Here is a 21331-nt window from a genome sequence, read left to right as displayed (position 1 = left end):
CTGTCTGGAGACTGTTGAAAGAGTATCAATTATATCCTTATCATTTGCAACGTGTACAGGCCCTGTCACCAGCAGATTACCCTGCACGAGTGAGGTTCTATCAGTGGTTCTTGCAGCAGTGTGGTGTAAATCCGAACTTTCCTGCCTTAGTATTATTTACAGATGAAGCACAATTCACACGAGATGGCATAACAAATTTCCACAATCAGCATGTATGGGCGTATGAAAACCCACGTGCAACTGTTACATCTCATCACCAGGTGCGGTTCTCCTTCAACATGTGGCCCAGTATCATTGGTGATCGATTAGTTGGACGCCATGTAGGCTACTTGTAAACAGACTTACGGGGCAGGCGTACACAAACTTCCTGGAAAACACCATACCTACCTCATGTTTTAGAAGACACTCCACTGATCAATCGTCAACACATTCACTTCTTGCATGATGGCGCTCCTGCACACTTCAGTCGTACGGCTCGCCGGTACTTGGATCGAAGGTTTCCTGATCGATGGATAGGTAGAGGTGGTCCAATTGCTTGGCCTCCACGCTCACCTGATGTGAACCCTCTCGATTTATACTTGTGGGGCCATTTAAAATCATTGGTTTATTTGCCTCCGGTGCCTGACTTGGAATCCCTTCGGAATCGAATTGTGGCATGTTCTGAGGACATACGCAATACTCCTGGAGTTTGGGATCGTGTTCGCAGGTCAATGAGACATCGATGTGAGGTCTGTATTCAAGCAGGAGGTGGACATTTTGAACATCTTCTGTAATGACAACGACCTGCGGAAAGAAAAACGTTCCGGTGAATTTCAATGTTGTGAAGGCCATAACTCGGAAATGAAGCATTTCCGGACACATGTTGTAATGAACTATTTTGATTGTCTACATGTGGGAAATACATACCTGAAATTATGCCCCGTATTTTTAAACACCCTGTATATATATATATATATATATATATATATAAGTTATGTTTATTTTCAGTGTGTCAGTAACATATTCATAGAGCCAGATTAATTCATTCATAAATTCCAGCCAGTTTCAGTCTACCAGCTAGTTCTCTGTCAGTCTACCAGCCAGTCCTCCGTCAATCTACCAGATAGTTCTCTTTCAGTCTACCAGTCAGTCCTCCTTCAGTCTACCAGCTAGTACTCTTTCAATCTACCAGCCAGTCGCTCCTTCAGTCTACCAGCCAGTCCCTTCTTCAGTCTATCAGTAGTCCTCCTTCAGTATATCAACCAGTCCCTTCCTCAGTCTATCAGCAGTCCTCCTTCAGTATATCAACCAGTCCCTTCCTCAGTCTATTAGCAGTCCTCCTTCAGTATATCAACCAGTCCCTTCTTCAGTCTATCAGCAGTCCTCCTGCAGTATATCAACCAGTCCCTTCCTCAGTCTATCAGCAGTCCTCCTTCAATATATCAACCAGTCCCTTCTTCAGTCTATCAGCAGTCCTCCTTCAGTATATCAACCAGTTCCTTCCTCAGTCTATCAGCAGTCCTCCTTCAGTATACCAACCAGTCCCTTCTTAGTCTACCAGCTAATTCTCCCTTCAGTCTACCAGCCAGCCCTCTTTCAGTCTATCAATCAGTTCCCTTCTTCAGTCTACCTGCTAGTTCCCCTTCAGTCTACCAGCTAGTCCTCTTTCAGTCTACCAGCCAATCGCTCCTTCAGTCTATCAGCCAGTCCTTCAGTCTACTACCCAGTCCTCTTCCAGCCTACTAGTCAGTCTCTCCTTCAGTCTACAAGTCAAATTCTCCTTCAGTCTACCAGCCAGCCCCTTCTTCAATCTATCAGCCAGTCCTCCTCCAGTCTATCAACCAGTCACTCCTTGAATCTACCAGCCCTCCTTCAATCTAGTAGCCAGTCGCTCCTTCAGTCTATCAGACAACAAGTTCCTCGTTCAGTCCACTAGCCAGTCCTTCAGTCTGTCCTTCCTCGTCTATCAACCTTCACTCTTCCAGCCAGTTATTTCTTCAATGTAGCAGCTAGTCGGCCATTCAGTCTGCCAGCCGTAATCAGACATACAAATAAACATTCAGTTAGCCTTACAGACATTCAGGCAAAGTCCGTACTTTAGTCTGCAATGGAATCCCTTGATCTCTTGTAATTAATTGCACGTGCGTGCCTGCACATAGACTCTAGACGCTGAACTCACCGCAATCTCGGTAAAGTGCCGAAGATTAGCGGAAGATAGTCGGGGATGTCATCCTGCGTCACTCACAAGAGGAAAGTGTGCTGCGGGAAGCCAGAGGCTACGTCATAGATCCTCGCGCGCTTCAGATGTGACGACTGCGGTGGGTCTTCAGTGTCAACACAACCGCTCATGTGGCCGGCAACGGGGCATACTCAGCATGGAACTGGATCCTCTCAGGTAAGCCTGCGGCAGCAATTACCAGTACAGGACTATCGTTTTTGTACCTTGCAAATGAAAGTGATATTCTGAAAGTGGAATTAATGTTTATGCAATGGATGGTAAATTTGTTTTTATTTGATTATAATTACTTTACTGTTTTTGTAGGCCTATAGGTTATGTTACAGATTTCAGTTTTTATTACTGTTTATTTTAACTGTAAAGGAAAGATGCATCAGTACTTAGATTTGTTTTATCTTATCATCTCAGACAAAAAATGACCAGCTGCCATACGCTAAGACCCCTGCGTAAGACTTCAGTTGATTTTGTTGGAGCTTAGGTTTACACGTGAACGCATTTCTTGTGCAAGACTCCGCTCTGTCTTTGCTTTGATTCGTTTGTTTGTTTGTTGCAAATGCTACAAACTAAGTTCATTATAAATTCAAACTTATTTCCAATTAAGAATACCAGATATTTTGGAAGTTATTTCCTTCCATAATAATGAAACATACCCCTTGAATGGTGTTCTTTATGCTAAATACTTTTTATTGAATCTATACAGCTTCAGTTCTTGAGTTTCAATGCGAAAACGAAAGTAACAATGTCAGGACGATCAGTCGGTTTTTCATGTGTGAGTGAAGCAGTAGCTATTTCAGGTCATTGCGGATTGTAGGTGAGAGTTAAGAAAATATCAGGTTTGCCATGCTTTCCGACAGTAGACATAGCTTCTTGGTATAGCTACTGCATGTTTCGTGAACTACCTTGAAATGTAGAGGTAGAATCATTTTATCCTGCTAAGAGAGCTTGCTAAAGTGATACTGTATCTTTTGGTCTTCCCTTTAGGCATTATAATTTTTGCGCTTCCTCCAGCCAATACTGAAGAGAATTACACATATAAATATCTATATCACTTACTCACAAATGGCTTTTAAGCAACCCGGAGGTTCATTACTGTCCTCCTCCTATCTACGTCTGCCTCACTGAAGGTCTTTTCCCTTCAGGTCTTCCAACTAACACTCTATATGCATTTCTAGATTAACTCATACGTGCTACATGCGCTGCCATCTCAAACATCTGGATTTAATGTTCCTAATTATGTTAGGTGAAGAATACAATGCGTGCAGTTCTGCGTTGTGTAATTTTCTCCATTCTCCTGTAACTTCATCCCTCTTAGCCCCAAATATTTTCCTAAGCATCTTATTTTCGAACACTCTTAATCTCTCTTCCTCTCTCAAAGTGAGAGTCCAAGTTTCACAACCATAAAGAACAACCGGTAGCATAACTGTTTTATAAATTCTAACTTTCAGCTTTAAATAACTACACCACACCACCATTAAATATATGGAAAAGACCCATACCACTTGATTAATAACAATAAAAATATTTAATTTTAATAACAAATGTGTTTTTCTCAAACTATATCTATAAACTTTTTATATATATTATGTTCCTGCTTTCAAGATCTTCTATTCGAAGACAAAATATTAGTTAAATATCGAATTTTGTGAACATAATGTTAATGTAGTTACTCTAAGTAATAATATAGTTAAACTAAATGACCACTTTTGAAAATACGAGGTGTCACTTCAGAGCCATCGATAAATAATCTACTGTTGTTTAATCAAATGTCCAAAGACAGATCTGAATCCCACAAGTGATACCAACATGGCACCACTTATGAGGGAATTAAGCCAGGAGATAATGGGGTAAGGTGCCAATTTCTTTCCCCTACCATTGCATACATTGCCGATTAACTACATATTACACTAGTCAGACTTCAGACGCATACAAACAATTGTTCTTCCTCCGACACATACCGTCAAGTGAGATGTACTGCTTGATAATAGATGTACATATCAGCCAGACCTTCAATCAGAGGTAAAATAATCTATAACAAAGATATATTCAAGGGGTAAATTATGTGCAAAATAATCGAATTTTCCCCAGTCATGTGAACCGGACGCTGCCCGAAGTAATCTTAGAAAAATTCACAGCAAATTGGTCATTTTTTGTGTCTGAGACTATACATACTGCACCATCCTCCGTCCTTGCATACAGACTGGTAGGACAAAGATTATGCCTGCTGTAAAATTTAAAATTTAGCCATTTCTGAGCCAAATATCCGCAAGTGTAAGAATTTTCGAGACTCTTGTATTATCTTTGTTTTCATACCTCAGTTCTACTGTCTTGCATCACGTGTAAGACCCGCCTCACTTACGCAGTAATACATTTCAAACGAAAAGGATCTCACATTCGTGTCAATTCAGTATATTTTACTTTGCACATTTTACAGATTTTTATTTTGAAAATTATCGCCATAAGAATCATTGAGCGAAATGATTAATGTCTTACAAAAAGTCGGTTCTGAGCTTCCCCCCATAAGCTAACAGCAATTTTTTATTTAATACACAGTAATGCATCACTTCAATAGCCTATCTATTTACATATTTGCTATTTATCTTGCTATCAATATTTCTATCCCTTTCCCTCTTTTTCTATCGGCGTTCTACCACATCACTAGAGTTATTCCTCTCTTTATCTATTACCGATACTTATTATTTTTTTATTTATTTATCTCTTTATATTTGTATCATTGTATCCACTAATATATGTATCCTTTTATCTATTTATGTAGTTATCTATTTATATATTTATTATTTAACTATTTTTATCAGTTTATTTATTTATTTGTCTGTTTATTTATTTATTTCATTATCTATCTAACTGTCTATCCATCCATACATCTATGTATCTATTTCCCTATTTATATCTTTATTTATTTCCATATTTAGCTTTTTATCTGTTTATTTATTTATTTAATTATCCATCTAACTGTCTATCCATCCATACATCTCTTTATCCATTTCCCTATTTATCTCTTTATCTGTTTATTTATTTATTTAAATATCCATCTAATCGTCTATCCATCCATACCTCTCTTTATCTATTTCCATATTAATTAATTTATTCATTTATTTATCCGTTTATTTATTTGTTTGTTTACTTATTTATTTAATTATCCAACCATACACCTCTTTATCTATTCCCCTATTTATCTCTTTACCTATTTTCATATTTATCTGTTTATTTATTTATGTATTTATTTATTTATTTATTTATTTAACCATCTATCCATCCATGCATCTCTCTATCTATTTCCCTATTTATCTCTTTATCTATTTCCATATTTATCTCTTTATCTGTTTATTTATTTATTTATTTATTTATTTATTTATTTATTTATTTATTTAACCAACTATCCATCCATGCATCTCTCTATCTATTTCCCTATTTATCTCTTTATCTATTTCCATATTTATCTCTTTATCTGTTTATTTATTTATTTATTTATTTAACCATCTATCCATCCATGCATCTCTCTATCTATTTCCCTATTTATCTCTTTATCTATTTCCATATTTATCTCTTTATCTGTTTATTTATTTATTTATTTATTTAACCATCTATCCATCCATACATCTCTTTATCTATTTCCCTATTTATCTCTTTATTTCCATATTTCTCTTTACCTGTTTATTTATTTAATGATCCATCTAACCGTTTATCCATCCATACATCTCTTTATCTATTTCCCTATTTATTTCTTTATCTATTTCTATATTCATTTATTTATTTAATAAAATTAATTAGCATACAAATGGATCAATTTTTAATATGTAAATTGGCAATTTTATTACCTCTGACACCAGGAAAACGAAATCATAATTTCCGTTGTAGAAAGACTGCGATTTCATAGAATCACGCAACTAACATTGTCCATAAAATGATTCACAGACTGTATTCCGTGTAATAGCCTTGAATAGAGAGAGAGCGTCAAGTTCTCAGCGTCAGGTAGTTGAACAGTCAGTGGGCAGGAATCTGCACAAACGTAAGCACATCAATTAGCGTGAATATTTCTAGTTTTGGCCGGTCAGTTCTTGTAACGTGGCTTCAAGCTACAAAAGTATATTATAGATACAATCTCACCGGTACAAAGTGAAGTATCAGGATTGCATCCGATGTAGAAAAACAATGAGTTATGAAACTTCTTAGACCCAACATTCTAATTGCCTGGGCCTAATGAAATCAACAAGCTTGTGACAATGACGATGGTGTCTAAGAACACACAGCAATACGTAGGTATCAACTTCAGACGCTATGAGGACGTAGGCCTATGGGGGGAGCAGAGATTAGAACTCTTCGCTTTTTTGACAATGGCACTTGAATGTGGTCATCACCACGCTCAGACATAATAATAATAATAATAATAATAATAATAATAATAATAATAATAATAATAATAATAATAATAATAATAAACAGCCATGAGTAACAATTTTCAACCGTTTATACTCTTATTATTATTATTATTATTATTATTATTATTATTATTATTATTATTATTATCCAAATACTGAAACCCTATTTTACCCTTTGGTATATTAGGGTTGTAGTTTGTTACATGTGAAAAACATTATGTAGAGATAATACACAATTTTAAAGAAGTAGTAGTAGGCATGAGTCATAGTTACAATATTAGTAATGTGCGTTACAAGAGCGATATGTTGAAGTTTTCATGTTCGAGGAAAAGTTTGAAAAAGCGAAACGTAGTTGAGCTTTTTTAATTTCCGAGAATTGAAAGAAAATATACCGCTCGTGTATCGTACATTATTTTGTGCGAAGATCGTTTATTACATACCTGAAAGAGGACTTTCTAATTAGTTGCAATGAAATCTTCATCTTGGTTTCTGTTTAATGACGGCAAATTTGCAAAACAAAAATATCTATCTTCAACATTGTTGCTTTAAAATGTTTTCTGTGTTTACTATACTCCAGCAGGCCGTGATATACGTCTGTATTTTTTCCCCCCAGTCTATGATGAGTCTGGAATCTTGTTGATTTTTTCACTGCTTCCTTAATGTTACTTGCATCACGAATGCAGTAACTTTAGTGGAGTTATGGATTTTACTTAATTTTTGCAAATATTTAAAAACAATAATTAAAAGTGCAATTTAGGTGAAATTGCAGTGGTAAGTTTCCAATTTATAATTATTACTATATTGAACGTCTCTAAAAATAATATGTTAAAAGCCTAAAGCAGTAAAATCAATACGTCACTTAAGCGGTAAGAAGAGGGAAATTGTTATGTGTATTAGGTTGGAAATACTGAATGTGGAATTTTAGACTTTCCGCGGATTGGTTTTGTGCGGAAACCAAAAAAATACGTACGATCTCGCACAAAAATACATTAACAGAGAGTAAACAATACTAAATACATTATGCAATAATTACATTCAGTTAAAACAAAATTAAATAAAATTAGAAATTATAATCGAAGATGTAGAGAGATTGCAAGAATATGACATAAATTTACGATTTTATACATAATTTTAAGCAATAGTACAGAGATAATGCACAAAATTGACTTAGTTACAAATTAAACACCTTGACATCCGAGAAAAGTTACGGCGACGTCATTAATTACAATAGGCTTCGAATTACTAAAATCATGATGTGTTAAAAAAAAAGTTACGAATCACGCGGTATGACCACAGATGTCAAAGCATGTATAAAAAAAAATAACAAAAACATATCGAATCCAGCCAGCCGTGATAAAGCAAAAAGGAGAAACAAATTAATGTAACCTTGTAATAAACTCATTTACAAAAATATAATTAATAAAATAATGTCAGTATAAAGATATACGGTAAATAGTTAATTTAACATAGCCTACTTCGAAAGCACGTAACTGTGATATTATTTTCCAAATTAATCCAATTCTCTGTCTTGACATCATTACAATCTCAAATGGCGTCATATTGATGTGTGAATCGTTTCGACTGTCAATTTCATTGTTGTCTCGAGACTAGGCCTCAAGGAATGAGGAAACGATAATGAAGTAGCTGACGAGAAGGCTCTGCCTTCTTAAATTTAACTGAGGGGAGCAGGCTATAAAGCGAGAAATGAAAATAAATATAAAAATTGTATCACAAATCCCAAACATCCTTACAATAATTTCAGCTATACCCATAATAGCAATGACGAACAGCATAAACTTTTTACGCAATTGCGTATAAGGAAGCAATGAGCTCCCTGTCAGTTTTTCCAAACAAAATAAATATCTGTTAATAATAAGAGGCTCTCAGGGGACATCCGTACTTGCACTCATACTCCTATAGACCTACATGTAATATTAGTTTTATTATTATTATTATTATTATCGTCCCTATTATCTTTATTCCATGTATGGTGGGTCCCTATCACCACGGCATGGCGCGTCCTCAGGTTGCGGATAGAGGAGACGGCCTCCAGATATGGAGGGTAGCTGCGAATATATTGAATAAGCAGTCGTGGACAGCCGATAAGGGGTGGTCCTCCAGCTTGGGGGTTGGGCGAAGGGCTAACAACCCATCACCGTAAAAAACAGCTTGTTACGAATTCCTACAGTAAGATGGGCGAATCCAGAAATGCATATAGAGTGTTACTTGGGAGACCGGAGGGAAAAAGACCTTTAGGGAGGCCGAGACGTAGATGGGAGGATAATATTAAAATGGATTTGAGGGAGGTGGGGTATGATGATAGAGACTGGCTTAATATTGCACAGGATAGGGACCGATGGCGGGCTTATGTGAGGGCGGCAATGAACCTTCGGGTTCCTTAAAAGCCATTTGTAAGTAAGTAAGTAAGTAAGTAAGTATTATCTTTATTAAACTTTTATTAAAAGAAACACTAAATTTTCATGTACAACATCCAAAAAAAAAGTGACTAGTAGAAAAAATAATATAAACAAGGCCAGGCATGTATTTTAGGTCCGCGAGCCCTGGCGGCGCAGAGGTACTATTTTTCGAGGTCGGGCAGCGCCAGGGCACTTTTCTGATTTTTATATTTTCGTTAAACTTTCATTTATAAAAAGTCATATTTTATTAATATTTAAACAACATCATAGTGAGATCTATTCCGCAGATCCAACAACCTCTTTATCAAGATTCAAACCCATGTATTTTCGTCTGACATTCCATAGGTATTCCTGTGGAAATGGTGACGAGGATGACGATGATGATGATAATGATGATGGATGATGATGATATTCATATTCTTTATTTGTCTGAAGGTACAATAGTACAAAAGGCTTCGTCAAGGTAATAATATAAATATTTGTCAATATTAAAAAGATTAAAATCTAAAAACATAACAACATTCTACTAAAATATTACATTATTATCAAAAAATTCATTCACAATGTAAAAAGGATTATTTTATAGCTATCTCTTAGTTTGAAGTTTCAATTGGCTTTCATTTTATGACTTTATATTTGTAGATATCTTATTGTGTACTTTTATTGCAGTAATTACATAACTAGATTGTGTTTTTTTGCAACCTGACAAATAGTACGTTTAGTTGTTCAGTATGGCGGCGGCGACGACGAAGACAAGTACTACCGGTACTACCGAAATGCCAGAGCCAGGGCACTTTTCTTTTTAAGAAATACATCACTGAACAAAACGCGTTAAATAGTCTAAGATAAATAGCTGCAAACAGAGAAAGAACGCAGAAATGTTGGAAACCTCTATTTACACAATGTCTGCCTTTTATACTTTGTCAAATAAGGAGTAAGGAACTTATCTACCAAAAAAAAATAATAAGAGAGAAAAATAAGGAACTGTACTGTTTTCACCTAATTCTTACTTAAACAATCAGGAGATTTTTTCACAGATAGCTCCGAGCACAATCTAACACAGTGATCCCCAAAAGCCGTGTCGCGACACATGCCCCTGCCTCCACTCGAGCGTAACCATGACATCATACCCCCACCCTCTGTTTACAGCCTTCACTTCGATAGAAGTAAAGACATATCAGCAGCGGACGTACACATGTAATGTTACAAGTGTGTAGGATATTATGTGTCGATGTCTTTTCCAAAATAGATAATATGTAGAAACTTAATTTTAAGCAGCATGGGAGGAACAGTATTTCTTTTGTGCAGATGGCAAAAATATGAGATACTTAATTTGTTGTAAAATTTTAAATGAAGTATAAAAGAACAATGCACGTTGTCATTGTTCTTCTTGTTACAAAGACTACCACGCCCTTACCTGTAAATTGAATATTTCATTTATAAATAAACAATAAAAAGTATCGGCGTCTATGTTTTAATCGGGGTAAAATATTTCGAGTTTTTTTCGACGTATGTAGTGTAATTTCAATATTTCATTAATAAACAAACAAAAGTATTGCTGATATAAGGTACACGTTCTTATTATGGTAAATAAGAAAATATATTTCATACAAAAATGAATAGGAGGATAAAAAGTTCACACGGAAAAAGTGTATGTAGTTAATAAGTAGAAGAATATTATATTGTTTTTGTTTTTTGGTCACAGTTTGTCTCTGCATTGCCATTCACTGTATTACCCGAGGATATACCAACTTCACCCCTCTCCCTGCGATAGTGGTATGCGGGTTGCATTTCTATTACGTCACAATTTCGTGGTGTTTGGCAACCACAATCTAACACCTTGTAAGACATAAGAAGTGGAATATTTTTAGTTCTTTTTATTATTAGGAGGTGCTTATACCTAGCCTGTTACCTCTGAAGAATATATCTCAGTGATTTACTTACTTACAAATGACTTTCAGAGAACCCGGAGGTTCATTGCCGCCCTCATATAAGCCCACCATCAGTCCCTATTCTGAGAAAGATTAATCCAGTCCCTACCATCATATCCCACCTACCTCAAATTCATTTTAATATTATCCTCCCATCTACGTCTCCGCCTCCTCGAAGGTCTTTTTCCTTCAGATCTCTCAACTAAAACTCTATATAAAATTTACTTAGTTTACGTTAAAAAGTGTTAAAATTGTTAAAAAAAAAAGGTATATATCTTCGACAGACGTCCCGTTTCGAAGCTATGTCACGTCATCCTCAGTGTCTCTTGAACCACTGGTGATCTTGACTCTGCGATGCGCATTTGTTGATGGTAGGGGTGGGGGTGTGTTGTTCCTATGGTGGGGGCTGGCTGTTTGTGTGTTATGATGTATTATGACGTCGAATAATGTGTGCATATTGAACTGCAATTGTGTGTTAAGTATATATTGTGGGTATGCTACTGTATTCTTATATATTCCGTACTGTTCTAGGATGTTTAATTGTGAACTTTTTGGTGTGATGTGTAAAATTTCCATATCTGTTTCTATATTATTGTAGTCATGATTATTGTTGATCTGCACAATATATACTTAACACACAATTGCAGTTCAATACGCACACATTATTCGACGTCATTACATCATCATACACAAACAGCCAGCCCCCACCATAGGAACAACACACCCCCACCCCTACCATCAACAAATGCACATCGCAGAGTCAAGATCACCAGTGGTTCAAGAGACACTGAGGATGACGTGACATAGCGTCGAAACGGGCCGTCTGTCGAAGGTATATACCTTTTTTAACAATTTTAACGCTTTTTAAAGTAAGACTAAGTAAATTTTATGTTTTCAACAAAGTGTTAACGAGAACTTTAACCAATGATAAAACTCTATATGTATTTCTGAATTCACCCATACGTGCTACATGTCCTGCCCATCTCAAACGTCTGGATTAAGGAACAATGATAGGTATGTGAATAAAATCAGCTAAGAAACCATTTTCTGAAAAAGCAACCTCAATACGATAGCCAGAGTATAACTTTTATTTATTTTGTAGAAAATTATTTGTTTAACTGTCATACGACCGGATCAACTTTCATAAAATGAAAGTCAGAATTCTATGTAAAACTACAGACTTCTCTCCTAACATTCAAGCAATTCAACACTATTTCAGAGGACTTAAAAAGCACGTAGGCTATTTATTTGACGCAATAACACTGGAAAACTGACTTCATACGTGCAATGACTAGCGTTTTCAGTTCACATGTTGCTATGCTACTTCCATGAACTTCCATAGAAATGCGGAGAACTATATCTCACGTCTGCTTGGTAATTCAAATGGCTGTCGAAAGATGGAGGAAGCTGCCTATCTTTTATATAAATCTACAGTGCACATTGACATGTATGAAAGAAATGCTAGCCTCTCTTCAGAAGAGCGCTGAATATATTTTCTCCATTGCTCGTGAAGCATACAAAAATTAACAATTCGTCTGTCCGATCCACTTACTGTTCTCACCCTTTTTTTTCACCTCAAGATGAAAGTAGATGTAACTATCGAAACGATGAGATTTCGTGTATTGTACTTCTAGAATTAAATAAATTTAAATCATATCTCTCTTGAATGAGCCAGTAGTTATTGCTTTCTCCTTCAACTACAGCTATGCTACTATTGAGCGTATTCCGAATCTCACCGATGAGCAATCCGATGGCATCACGGTGTTCCGAATTCCACCGATGACGTCATTGATGCTCCACCGGTGTCGCACCGGTTCCATCAACTTGCAGAGGTGGTGGCAGTCTCCATCAGTGAATCTGATTGGTTCTTGTATAGGGCGGGAATTAGCAGACGAATGACATCGTGCACTGTTGTGTCATGGCGGTGTGTTCTGCTTTAGTTTTGCTGTATTGTTTGTAATGAGCACAACGTAAAAACAATATGTTAATGGCTTATGAGCGAACATGTCAACGGACCAGTTATTACTACCGGTTCAAGAAATAAGTTGTTTATGATCTCTTTTATTTGAACGAGATGGCAGTACGGAAATTTCGCAAAATTTTGATAGCGTAGCACAGATAACCACTTACACAGTCGCCATGACAGCATCGATTCTTCCAGCAGTTTTGTTCCTTATTTTCGTTGCAACGTGACGTCATTGATGCCACCGGACCGGTGAGATTCGGAATACGCTCATTATGTTATTAGGGAGTTTTCGCACCCTCGTCGCCCGCTATATGGCTAACGCTATGTTGACGTCAGTAGTGACGTATTTTGTGACGTATGTTCACGTTCGTAAAATCTCGGAAAGAATCGTAAGCGATCTGTGAAAGTATTCCTTTAACGTAAGGCTTTATTAAACCGTATTTCCTGCTTCGTTAAATATTTATCACTGGTACCTCTTATGGTTGTCAGTCAATCGCACTGTAATTATTTTAAATTGATAGAGCAATGTCTAAGAAAAGTATCGAAAAACATTCGGAATGAAAATCTTTCTTCAAAAGTGAGAAAAAAAATACTAACTTCGATTGATCTGTTCAGAATAGACATTTACACCTTCAAAAGTTGGTAAGCGGCAAACTTTCTTATTTTAGATGGAGGTCAAAGCGAGAGGAATGTTGATAAGGAATGAAAATTACTTTTAAAAGTAGTCGCTACTCAAAATCTTTACTGGTTTCCGAGTTACGGCGAGTTAAACAAAGGAGCGTTTTCGCTTTACGGAGGACTCACGACTCAACCTTTTGTCTGTTGGAATCTCAATCAAAAATTCTTCCCTAAGCCTTCTACTACTTCGGCCTGAATAATTTATCCATCTTGAGCTGTTGTAAGTATGTTAATATCGTCCACAGTGGTAAATCTCAAACGAAATGCCACGTTTCAACACAGAATTAGGTTTACGGTAAACTCCGTTCATTTCCACCTTATCCGCCTAGAGTTAGGGGAACTGCTATTGAAATAACATGAGGTGAATGACGGATTGGCTCTTTCATCAATGACGTCAACATAGCGTTAACAGTTTAGCGTACCAGTAGGGTGCGAAAACTCTCTATTGTACTTCATACTTCTCAATTTCCTGCGTTCTAACCTTCAAATTCGAAATATATTTTCTCTTACTGCATTTTCCTCGCTTCCAGGTTACATAAAAGTATTTCCTCTTTTTTACATATCCCTTATCTGGACCAGAAAGCTAATATTAACTTAGCCTTGTAAAACAAGCAACTGTTAACGCCATCCCTGTGCAAAAATCAAGATGTGATTGTCAAAATTTCCTATTACTGCACGCTCCACGGTCTAACCTACAAACTACTGTCAGTATACAGGGTGATTGACGAGGATTTACTGCCACTTACGGGGCTTATTTCCGATCAAAAAATGTCATATAAACATGTGTCCCAATCTCAACATTTTCAGAGTTACACTAATTTGAAGTTGTTAGTAAAATACTTTTTTCTTTAGTTTTAAGGGTAAAAGAATATTTCAAATGGAGAATAAACTGTTCACAAGTATCATTTCTTTAATTGGTTAGTGTCCTGAAGCTAAAAATCTGTTGTTAATTGCTTTGTACAGATTTTGTTTTTCAACTTTTAACTAAAAATTTTCCTTACGTACTTATCACAAACAATTGTTACAAATCATACGACTTCAGGAACTCGATTCTTTACAGTTCAATTTTGCATCCGAATGGACAGTCTTAACCCTTTCTAACCCAAATTAAATTTACAAGCAATCCATGTTGAAACAAATAGCTGTATTAGGACCAATTCAGTGACCAAGTTACGGGAGGGGCAACATTTGAAACAAAACTATATTGATGAAAATGTATTGAAATAGAAGTTATCCAGCAAAATTTACCTTCATATGTAACACACGAGTATATAAATGCTATAAAGTTAATTATTGCCATATGGTATCTATAGGTAAGAAAGGGTTAAAGAATTTACAAGAGTGGCGTGATTTGTAAAAATTGTTATGATAAGTGCGTTAGAAAATGTAATTTTGTAGTTAAAAATGACAAAAAAAAAATGTACGAAGCAACTACGGAATTCACAACACATTTTTAGCTTCAGAATACTAACCATTAAAGAAATGATACTCTTCAACAGTTAGTTAATTATTTATCCGTAATATTCTTTTACCCTTAAAACTAAAGAATAATGTTATTTTAAAAATTATTTCAAATTAGTGTAACTCTGAAAATATTGAGAATAGAACCCATGTTTGTATGAAATTGTTTGCTCAAAATGCCTTTAGAAATATGCTCCGTAAGTGGCGGCAACCCGTGAATCATCTTGTATATTACACCTACTACTATCCAGCGCCAAATTATCTACAGAAAGTTCCAACGAAAAGTGGAGTCTGCCGTAAGCCCTCCGGTTTTGTCACTGTTCGTATCATATAATACAGGGTGGTTCAGAACTTTTGCTACAGACGATTATGTTAGATAGAGGATACTAAAACAAACACATTTTACTAAACAATGTGTATCCTGTCTCGAGCTACAGTTGCTTTCGTGTTGTGGCTGTTTGTCATGCATATGAGTGCATGATTGGTTGTTTTTTCAGTGTACATGAATGTGTGATCGCTTGCTGTTTATGCACGTAAATTCGTTCAAAGCTCAGTCATCAAAGAGTCAACACTGATACAGATAATGGGGTAACATTTGGTGACGAATGGGTTATCGCGATCCTGTCTCATGGCCTGCACGATCGCCAGACCTGAATCTATTTTATTTCTTCTTTTGGAGATAATTAAAAACACTCGTGTACACCACACCAGTAGATTATAACGATGAATTTCTTCCACGGATTGTCGCAACCTGTAAGACTATTAGTTCTACACTTGGTATTCTTGTCTACTTTGTGCAGTAACGGTTAGCATGTCTGACCGTATAACGAGCGAACCCGGGTTCAAATCCTGAGGCTACCTGGTTGATGTTTTTTCCGGGGTTTTCCCTCAACTCATGAAGAGCAAAATGCTGTATAACTTTCGACGCTCGACCTTGGACTCGTTTCGCTGACATTACCACCTTCATTTCACTCAGAAGCATGTGTCACTTTCATGACCGATTTATTTTCTATGTTGCAGTTTAGGCCAGAAGCTCATCGCCATTTTCGCAACGCTTGGTATCATCCTGCTTATGTTGATCGTCTTCTGGTGCATAAGAACAGCCTTGAAGGCGAGGATGCCTCAATGTAAGTGTACTCAACTTCTTACGTGATTTCCTTTGTGATTTGTTCTTTAAAAAGAATTGGTTGCTATGCAATGCAATGTAGCTACATTTTATTTTGTCATAGCGTAGGTTCTAATACAACTACGTGATTTTGTTGCTTGTTATGTCTTCTTTCTACTCTTTAAACATGTACAGTAGTGGCAAAAAAACCGGACCGACCCTTGTAGGTGATTTCAGAGCCTTGTTCACTCCAGAGCACGACAGACTAGTAACTAAGACTTTCGTGGTTCGAATCCTGCCTGGGAAGGAAACTTTTTTTTGTTCCTTATTCAAATTTATTCCCAATACTTTTCGATTGCTGGTAAAATTCATGTTCTGGGAATAATAATTTAATTAAGTAGTAAAATATCGCTGCAATCGAAAAGTATTGGGAATAAATTTGAATAAGGAACAAAAAAAAGTTTCCTTCCCAGGCAGTCTTAGTTACCAGTCTATCGTGCTCTGGAGTGAACAAGGCTCTGAAATCAGCTACAAGGGTCGGTCCGGTTTTTTTTTTTTTTTTTTGCCATTACTGTAAATACTGTTCCAGAAATCAAAATAGCCCACGTCAATTTTCGAAGTACCAGATACTACGCATTGCGCATGCTCATTGTTCCAAAGCAGTGGCAAACATGAGATCGCTTTGGCGGTTATTGAATTCATTTTACTTCGAATATTGTCGTAACCCGAAAGGCATTTGAAAACATGCTATGAAAATTGATCTATTCTTAATAGTAGATGAATATTTATAAATCGTGAAGTAAAATAGAATGATGATAAACGAAATTAACCTGCATAATTAATTTAAAAAACTCTTTCCTCAAAAGTATCTTAACCCTGAACTGCCCTTAATTATGGCTATAAGACATTTCTAATGGAATAAAACTATTTCAGAAAATCATACGTTGGTTAGGTCGTTAATAAAAATATTATTATTATTATTATTATTATTATTATTATTATTACTACTACTATCATCATCATCATCATCATCACAGCTATATGTACGCGTCTAAAGGTTACGCTTTCATTTATTAATGCTAGAGAATTTTATGATTATTGTGAAGTTGAGTAAATTAAAAGTAGTTGTCATATATGATAATACACTATTTCCAAGGAGAAGAGCAGCTATAACTTCGTTTAGTTAGTCTATTTCATTGAAAATCGTTATTTTCAATCAAATACTTACTTATTGGCTTTTAAGGAACCCGAAGGTTCATTGCCGCCCTCACATAAGCCCGCCATAGGTCCCTATCCTGAGCAAGATTAATCCAGTCTTCATCATCATAGCCCACCTCCCTCAAATCCATTTTAATATTATCTTCCCATCTATGTCTCGGCCTCCCCAAAGGTCTTTTTCCCTCCGGCCTCCCAACCAACACTCTATATCCATTTCTGGATTCGCCCATACGTGCTACATGTTCCTGCCCATCTCAAACGTCTGGATTTAATGTTCCTAATTATGTCAGGTGAAGAATACAATGCGTGCAGTTCTGTGTTGTGTAACTTTCTCCATTCTCCTGTAACTTCATCCCTCTCGGCCCCAAATATTTTCCTAAGCACCTTATTCTCAAACACCCTTAACCTATGTTCCTCTCTCAAAGTGAGAGTCCAAGTTTCACAACCATAAAGAACAACCGGTAATATAACTGCTTTATAAATTCTAACTTTCAGATTTTTTGACAGCAGATTGGATGATAGAAGCTTCTCAACCGAATAATAACAGGCATTTCCCACATTTATTCTGTGTTTAATTTCCTCCCGAGCATCATTTATATTTGTTACTGTTGCTCCCAGGTATTTGAATTTTTCCACCTCTTCAAAGGATAATTTTCCAATTTTTATATTTCCATTTCGTACAATATTCTCGTCACAAGACATAATCATATACTTTGTCTTTTCGGGATTTACAGTACTTCCAAACCTATCTCTTTACTTGCTTCAAGTAAAATTCCTGTGTTTTCCCTAATCGTTTGTGGATTTTCTCCTAACATATTCACGTCATCCGCATAGACAAGCAGCTGATGTAACCCGTTCAATTCCAAATCCTCTCTGTTATCCTGGACTTTCCTAATGGCATACTCTAGAGCAAAGTTAAAAAGTAAAGGTGATGGTGCATCTCCTTGCTTTAGCCCACAGTGAATTGGAAACGCATTTTCAATCAAATAGTATCTTTAAACAGATTTAACACACATATCTTAAAATGAAAGTAAAATAGATGTAGGCATATTCGAATTTAAAATATCTCCGCGCAGGGAAACTTTTTAAGCTCCAAGTGTTAATTTCTCGTCAGGCCAATCTCTGAATTCGTCACTGCTTCTGCAACGACGAAAAGTTCAGTGTATTCATTGAGTTTATGGTGATAGTTGTTTGCTACGATAATGATTCAAAGAAATATCGCGTAAAAATGCGAACTATTTACATGTTCACTTTAATGTGTTGCAGATCGTGAAATGCACGTGGGGTTATTTCAGACAGTTGTGATTCCTCAAAGTCGTGTAACCCGACAGTCGTCAACTACAGCCCAGACAGAAGGGCAAACAGGTGAGATGCATTAAAATTTGTCTAAAGCTCTAAAAAAATAACATATTTTCCCTTTCCAACCTGAATGAATTCAAATACGATTGCAAAATACAACGCAATAATTAAAAAACAGGAATTACTAAAATAAAAAAGAGAATCAAAACAAGAACAGAATATACAGGGTGGAAGTGAAATAATCCTGTAAATTTTTAGAGCGAATAACTTATGTTGTATATAGCAAAAAAATAGTGTAATACACAATGGTAAGAAGTTTATAGTTTTCCCAGAAAAAATAATTGTTTTACCATATTTAACACCCTCTTATTCGGTAACTACTGCGAGAAGGATCGTGATGTTTGTTCATATCGATAGAAAATCTAATAAAGAATCATTTATCTCTCTAGCGTATTTCAATAGCATAGACGGTTTTTATGTAAATTTAATTAAAAAAAAAAACAACAATGATGCGACCAGTTTGCAACGTTGTAGAGCCAGAGAGGTAGGTGGGGGTTAGTTGGCTTGGCAGACAGACATGAGTTCGTTGACCTCTTGCATTAGTATTACGAAGAGAACGAGAAGTGTGAGCGGCGGTGTTGCCAGTCTGCTGAAACTTGCTACCTAATTTTATAATTAATCGAGACTTTAATCAGAAAATGTATTATAGGTTTTCTATTCATTTGAGTGTACCCTATCGTCCCTTACAATCTGGAGGATTTTTTTACTTCCACCCTGTATAAATGTGTACTATTTATACAGGGTGATTCACGAGGATTTACCGTCACTTACGGAGCTTATTTCCCAAAAACATTCTGAGCAAAAAATGTCATATAAACATGTGTCCTAATCTCAATATTTTCAAAGTTACACTAATTTGAAGTTATTAGTAAAATACCTTTTTTTCTTTACTTTTAAGGGTAAAAAGGTATTACATATAGAGAATGAGCTATTCAGAAGTAACATTTCTTTAAGTGGCTAGTGTTCTGAGGCTAAAAAGTGTTGTTAATTGCTTTGTACAGATTTTGTTTTTCAATTTTTAACTAAAAATTACATCATTCTTATGCACTTATCACAAAAATTGTTACAAATCATATGACTTTAGGAACTTGATTCTTTACAGTTTAATTATGGATCCTAATGTACAGTCTTGAAGAATTTACAAGAGCGGCGTGATTTGTAACAATTGTTGTGATAAATGCATAAGAAAATGTAATTTTGTAGTTAAAAATCAGAAAACAATTTTGTACGAAACAACTATGGAGTTCACAACACATTTTTAACTTCATAATACTAGCTAATTAAAAAAATGATACTCCTGTATAGTTCATTCTTTATCTGTAATATTCTTTTACCCTTAAAATTCAAGAATAATGGTATTTTACAAACAACTTCAAATTAGTGTAGCTCTGAAAATATTAAGATTAGGACAAATTTTTATATGACATTTTTTTCTCAAAATGTCTTTGGAAATAAGCTCCGAAAGTGATGGTAAATCCTAGTGAATCACCCTGTATATTTTTTAAATTTAAAAACAAAACATTGAAATTGGAATAAGTCAAATCTGTTGGATAATCAGCGTTTTTTATGTCCAGTCTTCAATTGTAATCGTATTAAAATAACTCACTAACCTAGCACAACATTAATTGTATTCCACAGAACTTATTCCAAGATCAGCCAGTACTGTAACTTTCAGACGTGGAGGTAATCCCACGTTTATCACCATAGCGCAACTAGGAATTAATTAATTTTACTGTTCCCGTATGTTACAGTTCAACAAACAAGAGATCTTCCACCATCTTACAGTACTGTGATGCAAAATCCAGAGATATATCTTGTCTACGCACCACAGTATACAACTGTGACGGAAAACCAATTACGATATGAGAGCGCACCACCATATTCAACGGTAATGAAGAACCAACAAGAGTATCTCAACGTATGTTCGTATTTGACAGCGATGGGAAATCAACAGGAATGTTTGAACGCACCCCCATACGTCACTGTTTCGACAGACCAAGACGCACCACCAAACTCAACTTCTGCAGACAATCAGCCATCACATCTATCGCTATCAGACAATAGCCAGAGGACTAAACAGTTGAATTTCTATATTTAGTGATGTGTTACGTCTCTATGGAGACCCACACGTATTTATTCTGTGAATAATAATAATATAGTGGACTGTAAATTCAGCTCTATGTGATAATATTAATTTATATTTTGCGTCAATATTTTATTTATTTTAAAGAAAATGCAGTATTGATAATAATTGCAATTTCTATTTACAGTAGCTATCGTATTTATTTATACACCCAAGTCTTTATTAGTTACTAATTCTTACGGGTTTATTTTTAATTAATTATAGTGATATTTATTTAATGTATTTTATTAATAAAGAAAAACTGTGATAAAATATAACTAATTATTACATAACGAACGGTTAGGCTAGAGGTCGGCTTTCCATGCTGGTAATCCGATTTGTCCCCATTTCATCCCTTCTCAATTCGTCCCACAGAAGCAACCTATTCAACTCGTCCAACACATAGCAACTGTTCCCTCCTATCCATACAAACTATAGGGCTGGCCTGGGAGAATTACGTGT

The 21331-nt window shown here is 35.7% G+C and overlaps 1 protein-coding gene across 1 annotated transcript; it reads left to right on the top strand.

The window, feature by feature from the left end:
• Nucleotides 1-2196: 2196 nt before the first annotated feature.
• On the top strand, nucleotides 2197-21147 carry LOC138699593 (uncharacterized). The gene is made up of 4 exons (XM_069825602.1): nucleotides 2197-2374; nucleotides 16086-16192; nucleotides 18655-18753; nucleotides 20499-21147. Exons 1-4 carry the CDS (start codon nucleotides 2355-2357, stop codon nucleotides 20843-20845), a joined length of 573 nt encoding a protein of 190 aa, XP_069681703.1. The 5' UTR covers nucleotides 2197-2354; the 3' UTR covers nucleotides 20846-21147.
• Nucleotides 21148-21331: the final 184 nt, after the last annotated feature.

Source organism: Periplaneta americana, chromosome 5, assembly GCF_040183065.1.
Source record: "Periplaneta americana isolate PAMFEO1 chromosome 5, P.americana_PAMFEO1_priV1, whole genome shotgun sequence".
NCBI classification, from domain to species: domain Eukaryota; kingdom Metazoa; phylum Arthropoda; class Insecta; order Blattodea; family Blattidae; genus Periplaneta; species Periplaneta americana.
Note: the sequence above shows the minus strand (reverse complement) of the source record. Positions and strands in the feature narration are given on the sequence as shown.